At 43.1% G+C, this 13,674-nt stretch overlaps 1 protein-coding gene across 3 annotated transcripts in view; it reads left to right on the top strand.

The window, feature by feature from the left end:
* The window catches only part of tmx3b (thioredoxin related transmembrane protein 3b), a 111,870-nt gene that overhangs the window by 3,941 nt on the left and 94,255 nt on the right, over positions 1 to 13,674 (top strand). For all 3 annotated transcript variants that reach the window (XM_086191284.1, XM_086191283.1, XM_086191282.1), the window contains exons 6-12: positions 2,035 to 2,115; positions 2,579 to 2,678; positions 2,802 to 2,879; positions 3,683 to 3,749; positions 10,323 to 10,421; positions 12,949 to 13,006; positions 13,209 to 13,262. In XM_086191284.1, coding sequence (XP_086047410.1) covers positions 2,035 to 2,115; positions 2,579 to 2,678; positions 2,802 to 2,879; positions 3,683 to 3,749; positions 10,323 to 10,421; positions 12,949 to 13,006; positions 13,209 to 13,262 — 537 coding nt within the window. The remainder of the gene's footprint in view (positions 1 to 2,034; positions 2,116 to 2,578; positions 2,679 to 2,801; positions 2,880 to 3,682; positions 3,750 to 10,322; positions 10,422 to 12,948; positions 13,007 to 13,208; positions 13,263 to 13,674) is intronic.

The following is a 13,674-nucleotide window of genomic DNA, read 5'->3' as shown; positions in this document are numbered from 1 at the left end:
TGACATCAGTTTGCATTTTGATTGATGAATTAAGAAAATCGATTCTGTTTTATTGCCGTTGATGCATTGTTTCAGCTTCAGAACCGTCTAGGCAGATATTCCTCTCATACCTCATTAGATTTTTCTAAACGCAGAGTGTCTTTTTTTTTTTTTAGATATGAAATTAATGAATTTAGGGAGACGCCAGCTGCTAAGAGCAGAGCTCATGTTGACTGGGAGAGAAATGACGATCCTACGTCGTCGGGTTTCCTCCATATATCTGGAACCCAATCATTTATCATGCGCGCAGCTATAATGGGCTCCCTGTTTAGTTTCATCAAGCTCATTTGGGAAACTGCCACAGGATCACGGCAGGGTTCACAACATTAAACCAAGCAAGTGATGAAACATCCATCACTGAACACCAGATACCTCCCTTGGTAACACGAGGCGACTTGATTTGCAGGTTTTTGTTTTTTTTTTTCCCCCCTGAGTTCATTAAGCCCTGCAGGCTGATGCAACCTTAGCAATCCGTAATGCTTCCTGCCTGTTGTAGAATCTCGAGTGAGTCCGTTTCCCTGGATGGAACTCAATTAGGGACAATCATTTATTTTCTTTCATCGGCGGCGCAGCAGTTTATTTTAAGCTGACCGTTGTTTTGAAGGATGCGTGGTGGATTTGCAGTTTCGTTTATGAGCCCCGGCTTTAAATTTGCCGGAGTGCTCGGTGTTTCTGGTCTGAAACAAATTGCTATTTTCATTTTTTTTTCTCTTTTTCTGGGGGGGGGGGGGGGATTTATCGGTTATTTGTTTACCTTATGAAATGTCAAAAAAAAAAATCAAAAGTTTTGAGAGCACAAAGCAGAAAATGCACACATTTGAGAAGCTGGAACGACCGAATATATGAAATTTTGCTTTACGAAACAACGTTCGCTCACCTCATGAGGACCACTTGTACAATCTGATGCGGGGCGGCCGCTAATGAAGATTTTCATTCTTGATTCATCTGCTGATTGTTGTAACTGTTAATCGATGGCCCCTGAGGTCTATAAATTGTCAAGAGAATCTGAAAGTCCCTTTTCACAATGTTTCAGAATGCCAGGCAAAGCAGGAACCTGCAAACATTTGACATTTTTGCTCAGGGGGAAGAAAGAAAAAAAATTCTGAAGATGATGGCTCGATTATCAAAATGGTTAATTGTCGCGGTTCTGATCTAATATGTTGTGATGCAGCAGCTCTGTTGTACACTCTGCCTTTTTTATGTGTAAAATTGGGGTTGTAGTTTGCAGCGATGATGATGTAACTGCGTTGTATGCGTATGTTGGTGTTTCTACTGTTTCTGTGACACAGTGCGTCGGTATTACGGCTATTAGTCAGACATTTAGGGTACGGGAACCATCCTGTGGTAATAAATGGTATTGAGAGACATTTAATGTCTCGTGACATCACTATAATGGAATTAAAAAAAAAAAAGAAGAAGCTGGAGTCGTATTTATTCACGGTTTCACAGAGTTTTAGGTCGGTGCCTCTCACACTCACACAATAACCGATTTGAGGGATAATTTGTCTGTCATTGTTTTAATAAAATGATCATTATTTGGTGTCAGTCATTATCATTATCACAGTATACTGAAGAGTTGATATTTTGTCCCAGCTGTTCAGTGCGTGTCCCATAGGGGTCGATAATGAGAAACACTTTTCAGTGAATTGCACTCCAGTAAAAAAAACAAAACAAAACTAGGATTGTGACCTTTGTGACGGTGTTGACAGAAATCGTAGCCAGCTCTGATAGTTTGGCTGAATTTGTTCTTGATTGATCAGTTTTTGGGTGCCCCCCCCCAGCTACACTTCCAACTCCGCTTGTTCGGCACAACTCTTTTGTGTTTGCTCACAGAATGAAGTTTTTCGGGCGTGTAATGTCACCATTGATTTCCATTCCATGTGTACCTCTCTCTCAAAAGTTCCCTCGCTCAAAACCATGAATGTCATTAATGATTTTGCGGTGATATTGTCATCCGTTCACTTTTTTTTTTCTCCCCCATCATCTTCTCCTCAGGTTAAAGGGTGATCTCGCCTATAATTACAAGGGACCAAGAACAAAAGATGACATCGTAGAATTTGCCAACAGAGTAGCCGGGTAAGTCGAAGGCCTCACGGATAGTAGGGATGAAATTAAAACTGATAAATGGGCGAAACTTCCGTTATTTCACGGGAACACCGTGCTGCTCCGCTCTAATAAGCACCATATAAGCACACCCTTATCTGTAGCTCAATGGATTCCTGCCTCTGATGCTCCAGTTTAAGCCACCGCATCAAGAGAGCATGACAGATTCTCCCCTCCTTGAGGGAAATCACGCTTGATCCGTGACGGAGCGCTTGATCAAAAGCCTGGCTCAGACTGGCGTCCAGGGCTGGATGTCGCTGAATCCCCCACTGGGTGGAGCCATCAGCACAGAAATCACAGAAAACTGCAGCGCCTTTTCTCCTTCAACTGCTTAAGTTCTTCTGCTGTGTGGGATTTGATTTTGAATCATCAACTGAGAGAATGAATATCTGAGTATAAATGAATACCCTGCCTCACTATCTCTCTCCCTCTTCAGGCCGGCTGTTCGAGCTCTTCCCAGCAAGCAGATGTTTGAGCACATGTTGAAACGGCATGATGTGCTTTTTGTGTATGTGGGTGCGGATTCCCCCCTCAAAGTAAGTGATGACACACAGGTACCTGTCAAGGGTTAACTGGCAAAAAAAATCAAAACTGCGGTTTCTTTGATTGTCGGTGGAAGTATTTGTTTAAGTACGCTGAAGCCTCGTTCTCCGTTGCAGGAGAAGTACAACGATGTAGCCTCAGAGCTCATCGTCTACTCTTACTTCTTCTCAGCTTCAGAAGAAGTTTTGCCAGAGGTAAAACATTCTCTTCTATTTTGAAAGCGTTGTGTAATGAATTTATGCTGAAGTGTTCCGATTTTTATTTTTCCACATGATTTTATTTAACCAGGTTAGTCCCATTTAGGTCAAGAATCTCTCCGACTTGGCCAAGAACAACAGCAGCACAGTTTCAACATGTGACATCCAATAAAAGCGCGCAGATTTATTCGCGTCAGAGTAATCGAAGCCAGCATTTACTCGCAGACAGCCTGGATTCTACGGACTTGACCTCAGTTTGAAACTCATTTAAGGTTTTAAGACTGATGATCGTAGGTGCTGGATATGTCGACGTTTTATACGCTGTCATAGTTTACGTCCAGATGACGTGTTTTTCATCAAGGATGGAAAAAAAAAAAGAAGAGAGAATTCAGTGAGACCAAATCAAATTTATTTTTTTCCCCTTAATTTTTATGAACGTAATTGAATAAATTGTTAAAGAGAGACGATGAACAATAGTAAGGACAAAGACAGGATTAAATTATAAAAGAAGTATTATAGAATAACAGAAAAAAGGAGTCCAGAGGAAGGGCAGACTGGAGGAGGTTAAAGGGCATGAAAGCAGTTTTATCCGAGCTGTTTTACCCTCATTAGATTTACTGTTTTATCTTTATTTTGATGATTTTGCTATGAAGCCACACATCAGGTCTCTATGCTTTTACTGAGAAAGGTGGACATTTCTATATTTGCCAGATCCATTCAAAGGGTAAATGACATATACATATAAATGTATATGTTTGTATGGACTTTGATTTTCAAAGAGGTGTCTTTTGTGTTTTCAGTCTTTAACCTTACCAGAGCTTCCTGCGGTTATTGTCTTCAAGGATGGAGACTTCTACACGTACGACGGTGAGTACGATTCAGCCGGATCGGTACAGACTTCCTACCTTTGGATCCAAACCACAACTACACGTGTGAAACCTCACTTGGACCCCACACAACACCTTGGAAATGCGGTCCTCTCTGAAAGTTCGCACCTGGTGTGTTTTGTACGTTGTGAGATATGCTTCGTTCCACCTCTGGAACCTCGCCTGTTGAAGGGTTCGCTGGCTGCGGCTGAGCAACACCCGTACAGGCAGCAGAAAGAAAAAAAAGGGGGAACTCCACATCACAACGGTCACATGTTTGTACATGGAGGAAATGGCGTCATGAAGACAAGTACCTGACCTGTTTGTGTCTGTGACAAGTGATATCACAATACCTGGTTTTCAGCAAGAAATTTCTGCATGTTTACTCTGATTAAATTGCTATTTTAGCGATGCTAAGGAGGCTGCTGTGCTCTTTGAACAGGTTTGAAGAGAAGTTAGCGGTGTTAGAATCATACGTATTAAACCCAGCTGGGGTTTGCTCATTTGTTTATGCGCTCGGATGCACCACAATGCGCGACCACCGATTTAAACAACAACAGAATTATACATGCAGTCATGTGACTTCACAACTTTTTTTTCCCCCCCAAGTTCAGATTTGGCTCGTTCTCCTTCTGTTCTTATTCTGTTGACGCTGCTGTTGTCCAGAGAGAGTGATTGACAGAAAGGGACATTTTCTGTCCAGTAGATGAGTGACACGTCCAACAGCGTGTCATTTGATCAGAGGCCAACAAAGCAGCTACTTATAACTCCTATCCAGGCCAAAGGAACCTGACAATAGGTGTGAAAAGCTTGGCAGGAAGTATGTTTTCACGGCTGCCATGTTGTTCGCTGTCCTGTTTCCTTCCCACTTCCCCTGAAATCCTTGAAACTGGAGCTGCTCCTCTAGTTTTTATGTTGCTGCCGCTGTCCTTTCATCTTCCTCACCACGCTGAGTTATGGTGTGCCTGGCCCATCATAAAGCAGCCAGGGTTCTGCCCGCTATTGTGTGTGTGGTGAGGCCAGTGATGTTGTGGCGGTTTGTCTCTAGGCAGACGCAAATAGCCGGCAAGGGTGGATGAACGTGTGGGCGTGAGAGACCACAGTTTAGGCCAAGGAAACCATTGCAGAGCTTGTATCGCAAATGCGGCCGCTCCGAGGCATCAATTGAATCGTTGAAGCGGCCGTCAAGTCCCAGCGATAAATCATATCTGGCATGAGAGGTTTAGAGGAACTGCTTTTTTTCCTGTTGCCCAATTTCAAGCTTCTCACCACAACAATGTAAGTTCACCACATTCCTCCACTGTGTCTTGTATTTTGGTGCCACTGTGGGCCCGCGCTGGGAGGTGGAAGTTTAGAGAACCAAGGTCAGCACAAAGAGGCCCCAGTGGCGGATGCTGCCGGAGGAGTTTGGTGCTTAATGTGGAGCCCGAAGAACCGAATCCATGACTTCAGCCCTCTGCCCCACCTCACCGTAACGGAAGGAGGCGTAATGGCACTCGCTCTTCTTCCCGAAACTGTGCCCAATATTGGATTAAGAAACTGTAATCAAACATGACAACACAGCATTATTTTAAAAGTTGGCTTATAATACACAAAATTACAGTGCTTAACGTTTGGAAAAAGTGCAAAGTTTCTTCGTAAGCATGGTGAGGTCATGATTATGCAGTTGAAAATCCAAAGCTGGAGAAGTGTTTGAATCGTCTATAAATGTGCAAATCATACATTTCAGTTTTTCTCGATGGCGTTACGGGGGATGCAAGCCGAGGCTGCGGGAGTCCGAGCATAAAGCTGGTCTAACCTGGAGTTGGGGTTTGAAGTGGTGGATGTTGGGACCAAAGAAGACTAGAATGAGCAAGAGATAAGTGGGCTAGCTTGGTGGCTAACGACACCTTTCAGATGAAGTCATGCTTGAACCACGCCTACTGTCAGCTCTCAATGATAACCAGTCCATTGAAAGTGAGAATGGAAATGGTTATAACAGCTATTAGGAATCGGCTAATTACTCTCTGGCTCCTTCGTCAGACTCGAAGCAGAACTGGTTCACTATTCCTAACAACCCCCCCCCCCCCCCCCCCCCAGACCTGGATACGGAGCATATGGTGAATTTGTCGTATTGCCATGGTGACCGTACATTAAACCTGTTAAGAGACTGAGACGGGGAGCGGCAAGACAAAACATTTGCGTCCCTCCTAACATTTCCTTTTCAGCCTTTTAAACGTAAGGGAAGAAAACCATTCTAATCAGACACCGAAGGTGAAAAACTGGCCTTTACTCTAAAATGACAACAGCAAAACTCTCTCATCAGCAACCGAGGAAGTCGCTGGCCTTGTCCTTCCTCTCAGCAGCTGTGGTCTAACATCTGCTTTGTGTGTGTGTGTGTGTGTGTGTGTGTGTGTGTGTGAGTGAGCGCGTGCGCAGCCGTGCATCACTCTGTGTTTCTCAGATGACTGCTCTCTCTTAATATGGAGGTTCAGAAAGTAAATAAGGCTGAAGCATCTTTTCATGGTGCTCTGTCAGACAGTTTTAATCTCATTTAATGTAGTTGAACTTCTAAGGCTCATTTGCATCAGAACTCGGTGACACCGTTGTGTGACTGACGTTTATTCCAGCGTGTCGGCATTTCTGTGGATGCACAGATTATAATTCCTATGACCTGCGTTGTTTTTTCTTTATTTTTTATTGTCTAGCTGACAGTTAGCAGAATATCCAAACAACTCTTATCACCGCCCCAGATTCGGATACCGCAGAGCAAATACACGCTGTCCAAAACCAGCCTCTCACTGTCTGTAAATAATATTTGACGCGTTGTTGTTTAGCTTTGATTGGTTTAGTGCACATCACAAACAGCAGCATCCCTTTTGAAGCGTGCTGTTGGAAATATAGTACAGCACAGAGACTCATACATATTTAATTACTAAAATCCTCAGTTTCATGCTACAAAGCTGTGCACAAGAGGCGAATGGTTTTGATCACTGCGTGTGCCATGAGTGCCGCCGGACTCCGTGTTAGTTCTGTGCGAAGACTGAAAACGTTTAATTAGGCCGTACGTTAGTGTTCACAGTGAGCTATTTGCAAGTGCTTTCACTCACCAAGACGTTGGCTTTCAAACACTGTTAATGCACAGCTCAGCGTAAGTATTTTTATTCATCTGTTGAGTGGGTTGTGGTTAGACCAAGTCACGTCGGGTACGAGAAGCAGCTGTGGGGCAGAGATGTTTATTAGGTGCACTTAGGTGACAGGCTGATTAACAGTCCATGCCAGGGATGACAAGATGGCACTTCTCAGGGGGATAATACATTGATATTCTGCGACTGCGTACATGTAGTAGTCGCATATTCCGACCGCAGGGAGGTCAGAGTGAATGACGGCAAAGAAAAGTGCACTCGAGAGTGAATCCTCTTATTACCTTCAACGGCAGGATATCTCAAGGAATAATGAACCTATTTTGCCAGAGATTGGCGGAAAGGTGATATGTGATGAATATTTGAAGGCGATACGGATGAAATTATAGATCCTGGATCCTGAACTCTGCTCCAGGCCACTGGCAGGATGCAGCCAGTTGTGTTCACATTTGGCTGTCAGAGCGATCTGTGGCTACGTCACACAAAAACAAAACAAAACCAAAAAAAAAAAGGATATTTGCATTCGGTGTCGGTCCATCCACGGGTGTGAATAAAATAGGCTACGGAATTCCGGCAGAAGATTGTGTCATTGGCAACGTTGTGCACGACTGCACCTGGTGGAGTAGAAGAGCCATTGATCAGCAAACGCTGTAGAGAGATCTTGAGGACTCTCCTCCTGTTGGACCGGTTGTAAGTGATTGAGTTCCAGCTGGTGTTGGACGTGTTGCTTGCTCTCCAGATATAAAGACAAAGTTTGGTTGTATCTGAGGAGACGAAGGCAGCTGAGACCGCCGGTCATTCAGAGGATTTAAAGATTTGTTACACCGGGGCCTTGTTGCAGAAATACAACACCACCCAATGTGCTGTACTGATGTGAGCACTGTACCTCTCCCAGCTGCTGACCATCTACTTAGAGTTGCCAAACCCATATTGAGGCTCATTACCACCATCCAGTGGACTGGAGCCGCTAGTCGCTACATGCGCCGTGGTTTTGTTCAGCCTAGAGTGCCTGCTGTCTGAGATGAGTACGAAATTTAGCATCAAAATTCAGTTTCTTAATTCGGTCTAAAGAATGTTTGAAGTCATAACGGAAACTCGGATGTGTTTCTGTTGGAAGTATAAATAGAAAGTCTGTGTACATGCGCGCGTGAGAATCTGTATGGTTGTTTAATTTTTAACATGTTAGATAAGCAAAAGTACACACTGTGATAACTGCCAAAGTTAATGCTGCGGTATACACTGACAACTGTACGTCTCTGCAGCCCTAATTATGCCAAGAACTCACCCAACCCATATGAGACTACGCATCAAGACACAACACTTTTTCATCTCATTCATATTTTATCATGTGAGATATATATATATATATATATATATATTTGGTTTAATCCATATGTCAGTAGCCTACGTTCCTAGCAAAGGCTGATTCTCCTAACAGTCGAAACCTTTTCATTATTAAAAATGTCTCCAACCCCGTAGCTGTAAATCAAAGTGCACGCATTTCTTGATCAAGATCTATTATTTAGTTTATATCCCAGTTAAATTGCCGTCAGCCTGCTTTCTTCCACATCATGTTGTTTATTCCATAACAGAAGGAAAACATCTTCCTCACACAGCCTCACGTGGTTCCCATCAAATGAACCCAACTTTGACTTGTGCTGTTTTTTGTTTGTTTGTTTGTTCTTTTGCTGTTAGTGATCAGCTTTGGCATTTCACTGTTTAACTTCTTGCTAGGAAGAAAGTATGGCACGTCGCCTCATTTTAGGGGATGTTAATCCGTCGTTGATCCTTCTAAACCTCCACCAGCCTGTTTGTGTCATCTTTGATGAGATCACCTTCATCCCCGCCTCCCTCTCTGTTGCTCTCTTTGGTTTCTACACTATCTTGGGGGTCTCGTGCACCATTAACCTTCATCTTTGAAATGTGTCAGGGCAGCCCCCCCCCCCCTGTGTGCTCCAAACTCTGACGCCGGATCATTCTCCCTCCCTCCACTGTCTGTTTCTATTCCTCTCTCTGCCCCTCATCTTTCTCTCCTGCCTCCCGCTGCGTGAACTCTGGGCTGACAAGCTCCTGTCGGGCAGTATGGAGATTGTGAGGCTGGCGCCAGGGAAGGGAGCAGCTCTAATTTGTTTCAAGGTGAAGCCGGTTCAGGCAGTGAGGGGTTCATCAGCCAGTATGGGGTCTTCAGCTCTGTCTTGCTTCTGGTAGAAGCATCGGGCAGCTGCATGCTGTCTGCAAAGGCTGAACATCTGTGGAAAGAACTCTGGAATGTGTTCAGGACCGACCGACTCAACAGCTTGAACAACAAGGCTTCCTTCTCTTCCTTTCGTGCTGCAGCAACACTGACAAATGCGTTGTGATATTATTATTATTATTACGATAAGCCGTGACCTTGGGGGGGTTTAAAAGAGCGTTGCAGGTTTTAGTTGTCATGTCCTGTGTTATGTTCCCTGCTCCTCTGGGGGGCCTGCAGCTTAAGAGCCATGTAAAAGTCATCAGTATGCTTGTAATTTCTGTAATGGTAGCAGTAAGGTTATGATAACTTATTAGCATGTCATAATGAGGTCCCGGCGACATTTGACATTAATTATGAGCATCCTGTAGCTTCTCTTAGACACACAAAGCAGATTTGAGCAGCTTCTTGCCACCTTATTTGTACTCGGAGGAAAAGATTCTGGTTCCCCTTTTTCATGTTGCCCACAGATGTGAACTTGGGCTCACTTGCAGGAGACGATTCTTTATTTTACCTCACATTTTTTTAAAGAACAGAATTGTATCCCCCCCTCCACCACCACCACCACAACCATTGAAACTGTCTTGCCCCAAATGTCTAAAAGAGTGTTCTGAAAATTGAACTTTTTGTGGAGATTCATTTGTAAACCAAATATGTGCGTGAGAGGGTTTTTTTTTTCTTTTCAAGCAAAAGTGGCTGTGAAAAATATCACAGGTGAGCCAACAGTACCAAAAAAACAGCAGGTTTTGTAAATTTAAATATGCAACTGTCTTATTTTCTTGCATTGCCACACTTGGAAAAACTGCAGAGAAAAATCTGTTTGTACATCTCTGCCCCCGTCGCTGCTCTTCCTCTCTGCTCCTGCTGCATCTGGACTTCCTCTCTTCACATTTTGCTGTCGCCTTCTCTTTTTTGACGTTGTTACAACAACTGATAAGGAGAGACTGCTCTTGCAGTGAGTCACAGTCCATTTGGACATTTCAGACCTCAAATAACCTCCCCGATCACTTTAAGCATGTTGCCAAACTCACTTCTGATCAAATGACCTCTGCCTGTGCGCCATCATGAGAGAATACAGGTGGTAATCACGGTGATCTCCCTCCAATCCTGCCATCAATACACTCTGCTGCTTGGCCGTTAACATAGACGGGTTATGTGCTGAATATCGATGGGCTCCTTTGTGCTCCCGTGTATGAAAAATGGTGTCTCTGTGTTGCAGAGTACGAGGATGGCAGTCTGTCCGGGTGGGTGAACAAGGAGCGCTTCCAAGGATACCTTCAGATCGATGGCTTTACGCTATATGAGCTGGGAGAGACAGGTGGCGTATTCATAAAATGTGTCATTATCCAATGTCCCGTGACATCCACAATATATGCTCTTCAAAATTGCATTGCATTTTTTAAGTCTAAGCTTTCTTGCATCAGGCTGCAAAAACTCCTGTCATCAGTGATTACTGTTACAAATCACATAATTACAAAATACATTACACACAGCCGGCTGTCATACTAAAATCCTGAATATTAAACGTCCTCCGCTCAAATCTCCAGCCCAAGATCGTGCATTAAAGAGCTGCGCTCGCCAAGACTCCCTTATAAATATATCAGTCTTAATTTTGTATTGAGGCTGCTTCTCTAGATTTACGCCATGTGGCTCCACTTACTCAAACGTACTTACCTTCCTTCCCACAGGAAATGTAAGCTCAAGAGTGAAATACAAACTGTCTCTTAAACAGCAGTAAACCGACGCCACGTACCGAGAAAGCTGTGCTTTCTAATATTAGACACGCTATTTCACCCCTTAATGTGTAGTTAACTGGTGCTCGACGGTTGCATTCTGCTATTGCTGCTCACAGGCTTGACCCACCTACACCTAGTGCTTCGTTTTGTGTACCGAAATGCGTCTTCAAGGGATAAACACTGATTAAAGACGCCGTAGTCTGTGGCTTCCATCTGTTGCCTTAAAATAGAACGATATTTAGAAGTGTACTTGTGAAAGCAACTTGCCAGCTTTGTCTCTAAAGGCGTTTTATTAAAGTGCTCGGGCTCAGTGGAGCTGGTGGAATAAGGTTTTGTGCTCTAAAGCCCTCATCCGACACACACTGTAGCTCATATTGACACAAAACTCACGCCTAAGTACCAGTGTACCCAAACTCAATGAATAGTCTGGCCCTGTTGTTTAGTTTTATTTAAGGGACAGCAGTACTGAGATTGATGGCATGTTGTAAACAAAATCTATTCAGTGGAATCAAAACAACAACGCCATCATCTTTGTACTGGGAGAAAAAAAACAAACAAACCATGGAAGATTTCTCTTTACAGCCAGAGAGGGAATCTAATGCCATGACTGAGGCCGAAGTAAAGTTGAAATGGTCACATGACTTTGATGATTTTGGGGAAGGAAAAAAAAAGAAGAAGAAACGCAATAGGTAGTACGTTTAAAAAAAAAAAAAAAAAAGAATTTTGCTCTAAATATTCAAATGAATTAATGGAGGCAATGAAAAGAGCCGTTCCATGTATTTCCAGTCTAGTACTAATACCTGGTACTTATCTGGAGTCCCTGGTTTCCTGTGATATTAAAGCCAATGAAAATAAAACCACTATTTTTCAGTGTCTCATGGCCCCCTGCAGCAATAAATTAGTCCCTAAAATAATGGATTAGAAAATGGGCCAATTTATGGTGCCTCAGGAAATGTGATATTTACACATTTGTTAAAAGGGTGCATCGTAAATGAAGCGACATCATGTCTCTATGAAAGATGCGGATCCCATTAGCTCTCTAAACACCAGTCCATTATTTTCCAGCTTCATCTGTGGGTCAGAAATAGCAAAAACATTCACGCCGGGAGACTTGAAGCCAGAGGGTGAAAACACCGCCGAAGATCTGCTAAAGCCTTTCAGTCCAATTGCGCGAGAGGAAGTCTTATCCCCTCAATAATAATAGTAATAATCATAATAATAATGAGAACAAGTGTTTAATATACCACAAAACAGCAATGGTAATAAGACATAATACACAAATGAACAATTGTTTGACCTGATTGTGACATTTTCTTCAGTAATATCAACACAATATTTGGAAAAGACAGTATTAAATGCGGTCTGGAGCTTCAACAGCAGTAGATTCCCCGCTCCTAATTAGAGGCTACAAGACTGTACAGAGTTAATTATGCACTTTTTCACAGGTTGTATTTCCACGAAGAGGAAAAGGGGAAAAAAGCAAACAAAACTCCTCCATGGAACCATAAATTAAGTATTTATTGCTGTGCTTTTTCTCAACTGCCGCAAAACTGTACAATGGTGCAAGGAAGTACCTCAGATATTCTGATTTCCTGGAGCAGGAAGACCTCAATATGCTAACAAACTGTTTCCTTGCCCTCTCAATAACTTAAACCAGAATTTTAATTTTTTTTTTTTGAAGAGAAGTTGTTCTTTTTCATGATGCCAAGTTGTCCACTGCTTTTATATAACTTTGCTGCACCACCAGTAACCACCAGGGGGCAGGCTGGCACTCCTATCAAAGCAACAAGGAGTTTGTAGCCTCCGAGTTTGAATAACACACCTTTTAAGTTGTGTAACCGTTTCTCAAGTAGGACTATTTGTCTTGGCATTGGTTTTAAATGACACTGAAATAGCTCTTCTTCCAGAAAGTGACCACTTGTTTCCTGTTCAAGCTCAAGCTAACTTAATGTTTGAGTGATGAATAAATCAAGCCTTCGGTGTCTCTCCTTTCTTTTTCCTCCCATCGAGAGGCGAAGGGCCTCCTCCAGAGCCTCTTATCTCCCCGCCATTGTCTTCGCAACCTCTTATTGTGTGATTGTGATTTGTAATCCCTGTCTGCTACCTTAGGCAAACTGGTTGCGATTGCAGTCATCGATGAGAAGGACCCCACAGAGGAGAGTGGCAGGTACAAAGAACACTAAAATTAAAAGGCATGGCTCCTCTGCCATACACTCCCATGGTAACCACAATAGTTAAGTGCATGGCTGTCACATCAAGATAAGACTTGCTGTAATTGTTTGGATCTTCCCACAAATTGCAGGCACTGGCTAAAAAAGGTTCAGACTTCGACTCTTGTGGTATTTCACTCTTTTCTCATTTGCTTTTAGATTAAAGACCTTGATTCAGAGGGTGGCAAAGGAATACAGAGAGCATTTTAACAGGTAAGGCACGCGGAGACGATGAGATCAAAGATGAATATCCAATTTCTACATTTATTCTAGCACGGTGCACTCGCCGGGGAACACTGCCTGTTCACAGGCATGTTTATTCCTTTGTTATGGCACAACTGTGTTCGCTCAGGTTCAGTGGAAAGGTAATTATGCAAAATGTCAGCTTCCAAATATAAGTTTTTCTCTGCTGTCAGTCAGAGTCTTAGCTCCGGTTGTGTTAAAGTCCGACTGCAACTGGATTCAATTGTCCTCCTTTGCAGGCAAAAATAATGGCTTCTTTTTTTTAAAGTATTGACCATAATTGTGCTATGCTGGGACCACATAGATACCGGCGTTTTTGTTGTTGTTGTTAATGTTTTTTTTTTTGGGTTTGATTCGCCTCCCCCCAACAATTGAGGGTCAG

The sequence above is a fragment of the Aulostomus chinensis genome, chromosome 21 (assembly GCF_037954235.1).
Source record: "Aulostomus chinensis isolate RoL2024-O1b breed Wild chromosome 21, RoL_Achi_v1.0, whole genome shotgun sequence".
In the NCBI taxonomy this organism is placed as follows: domain Eukaryota; kingdom Metazoa; phylum Chordata; class Actinopteri; order Syngnathiformes; family Aulostomidae; genus Aulostomus; species Aulostomus chinensis.
This window is presented reverse-complemented; position numbering and strand designations above follow the sequence as displayed.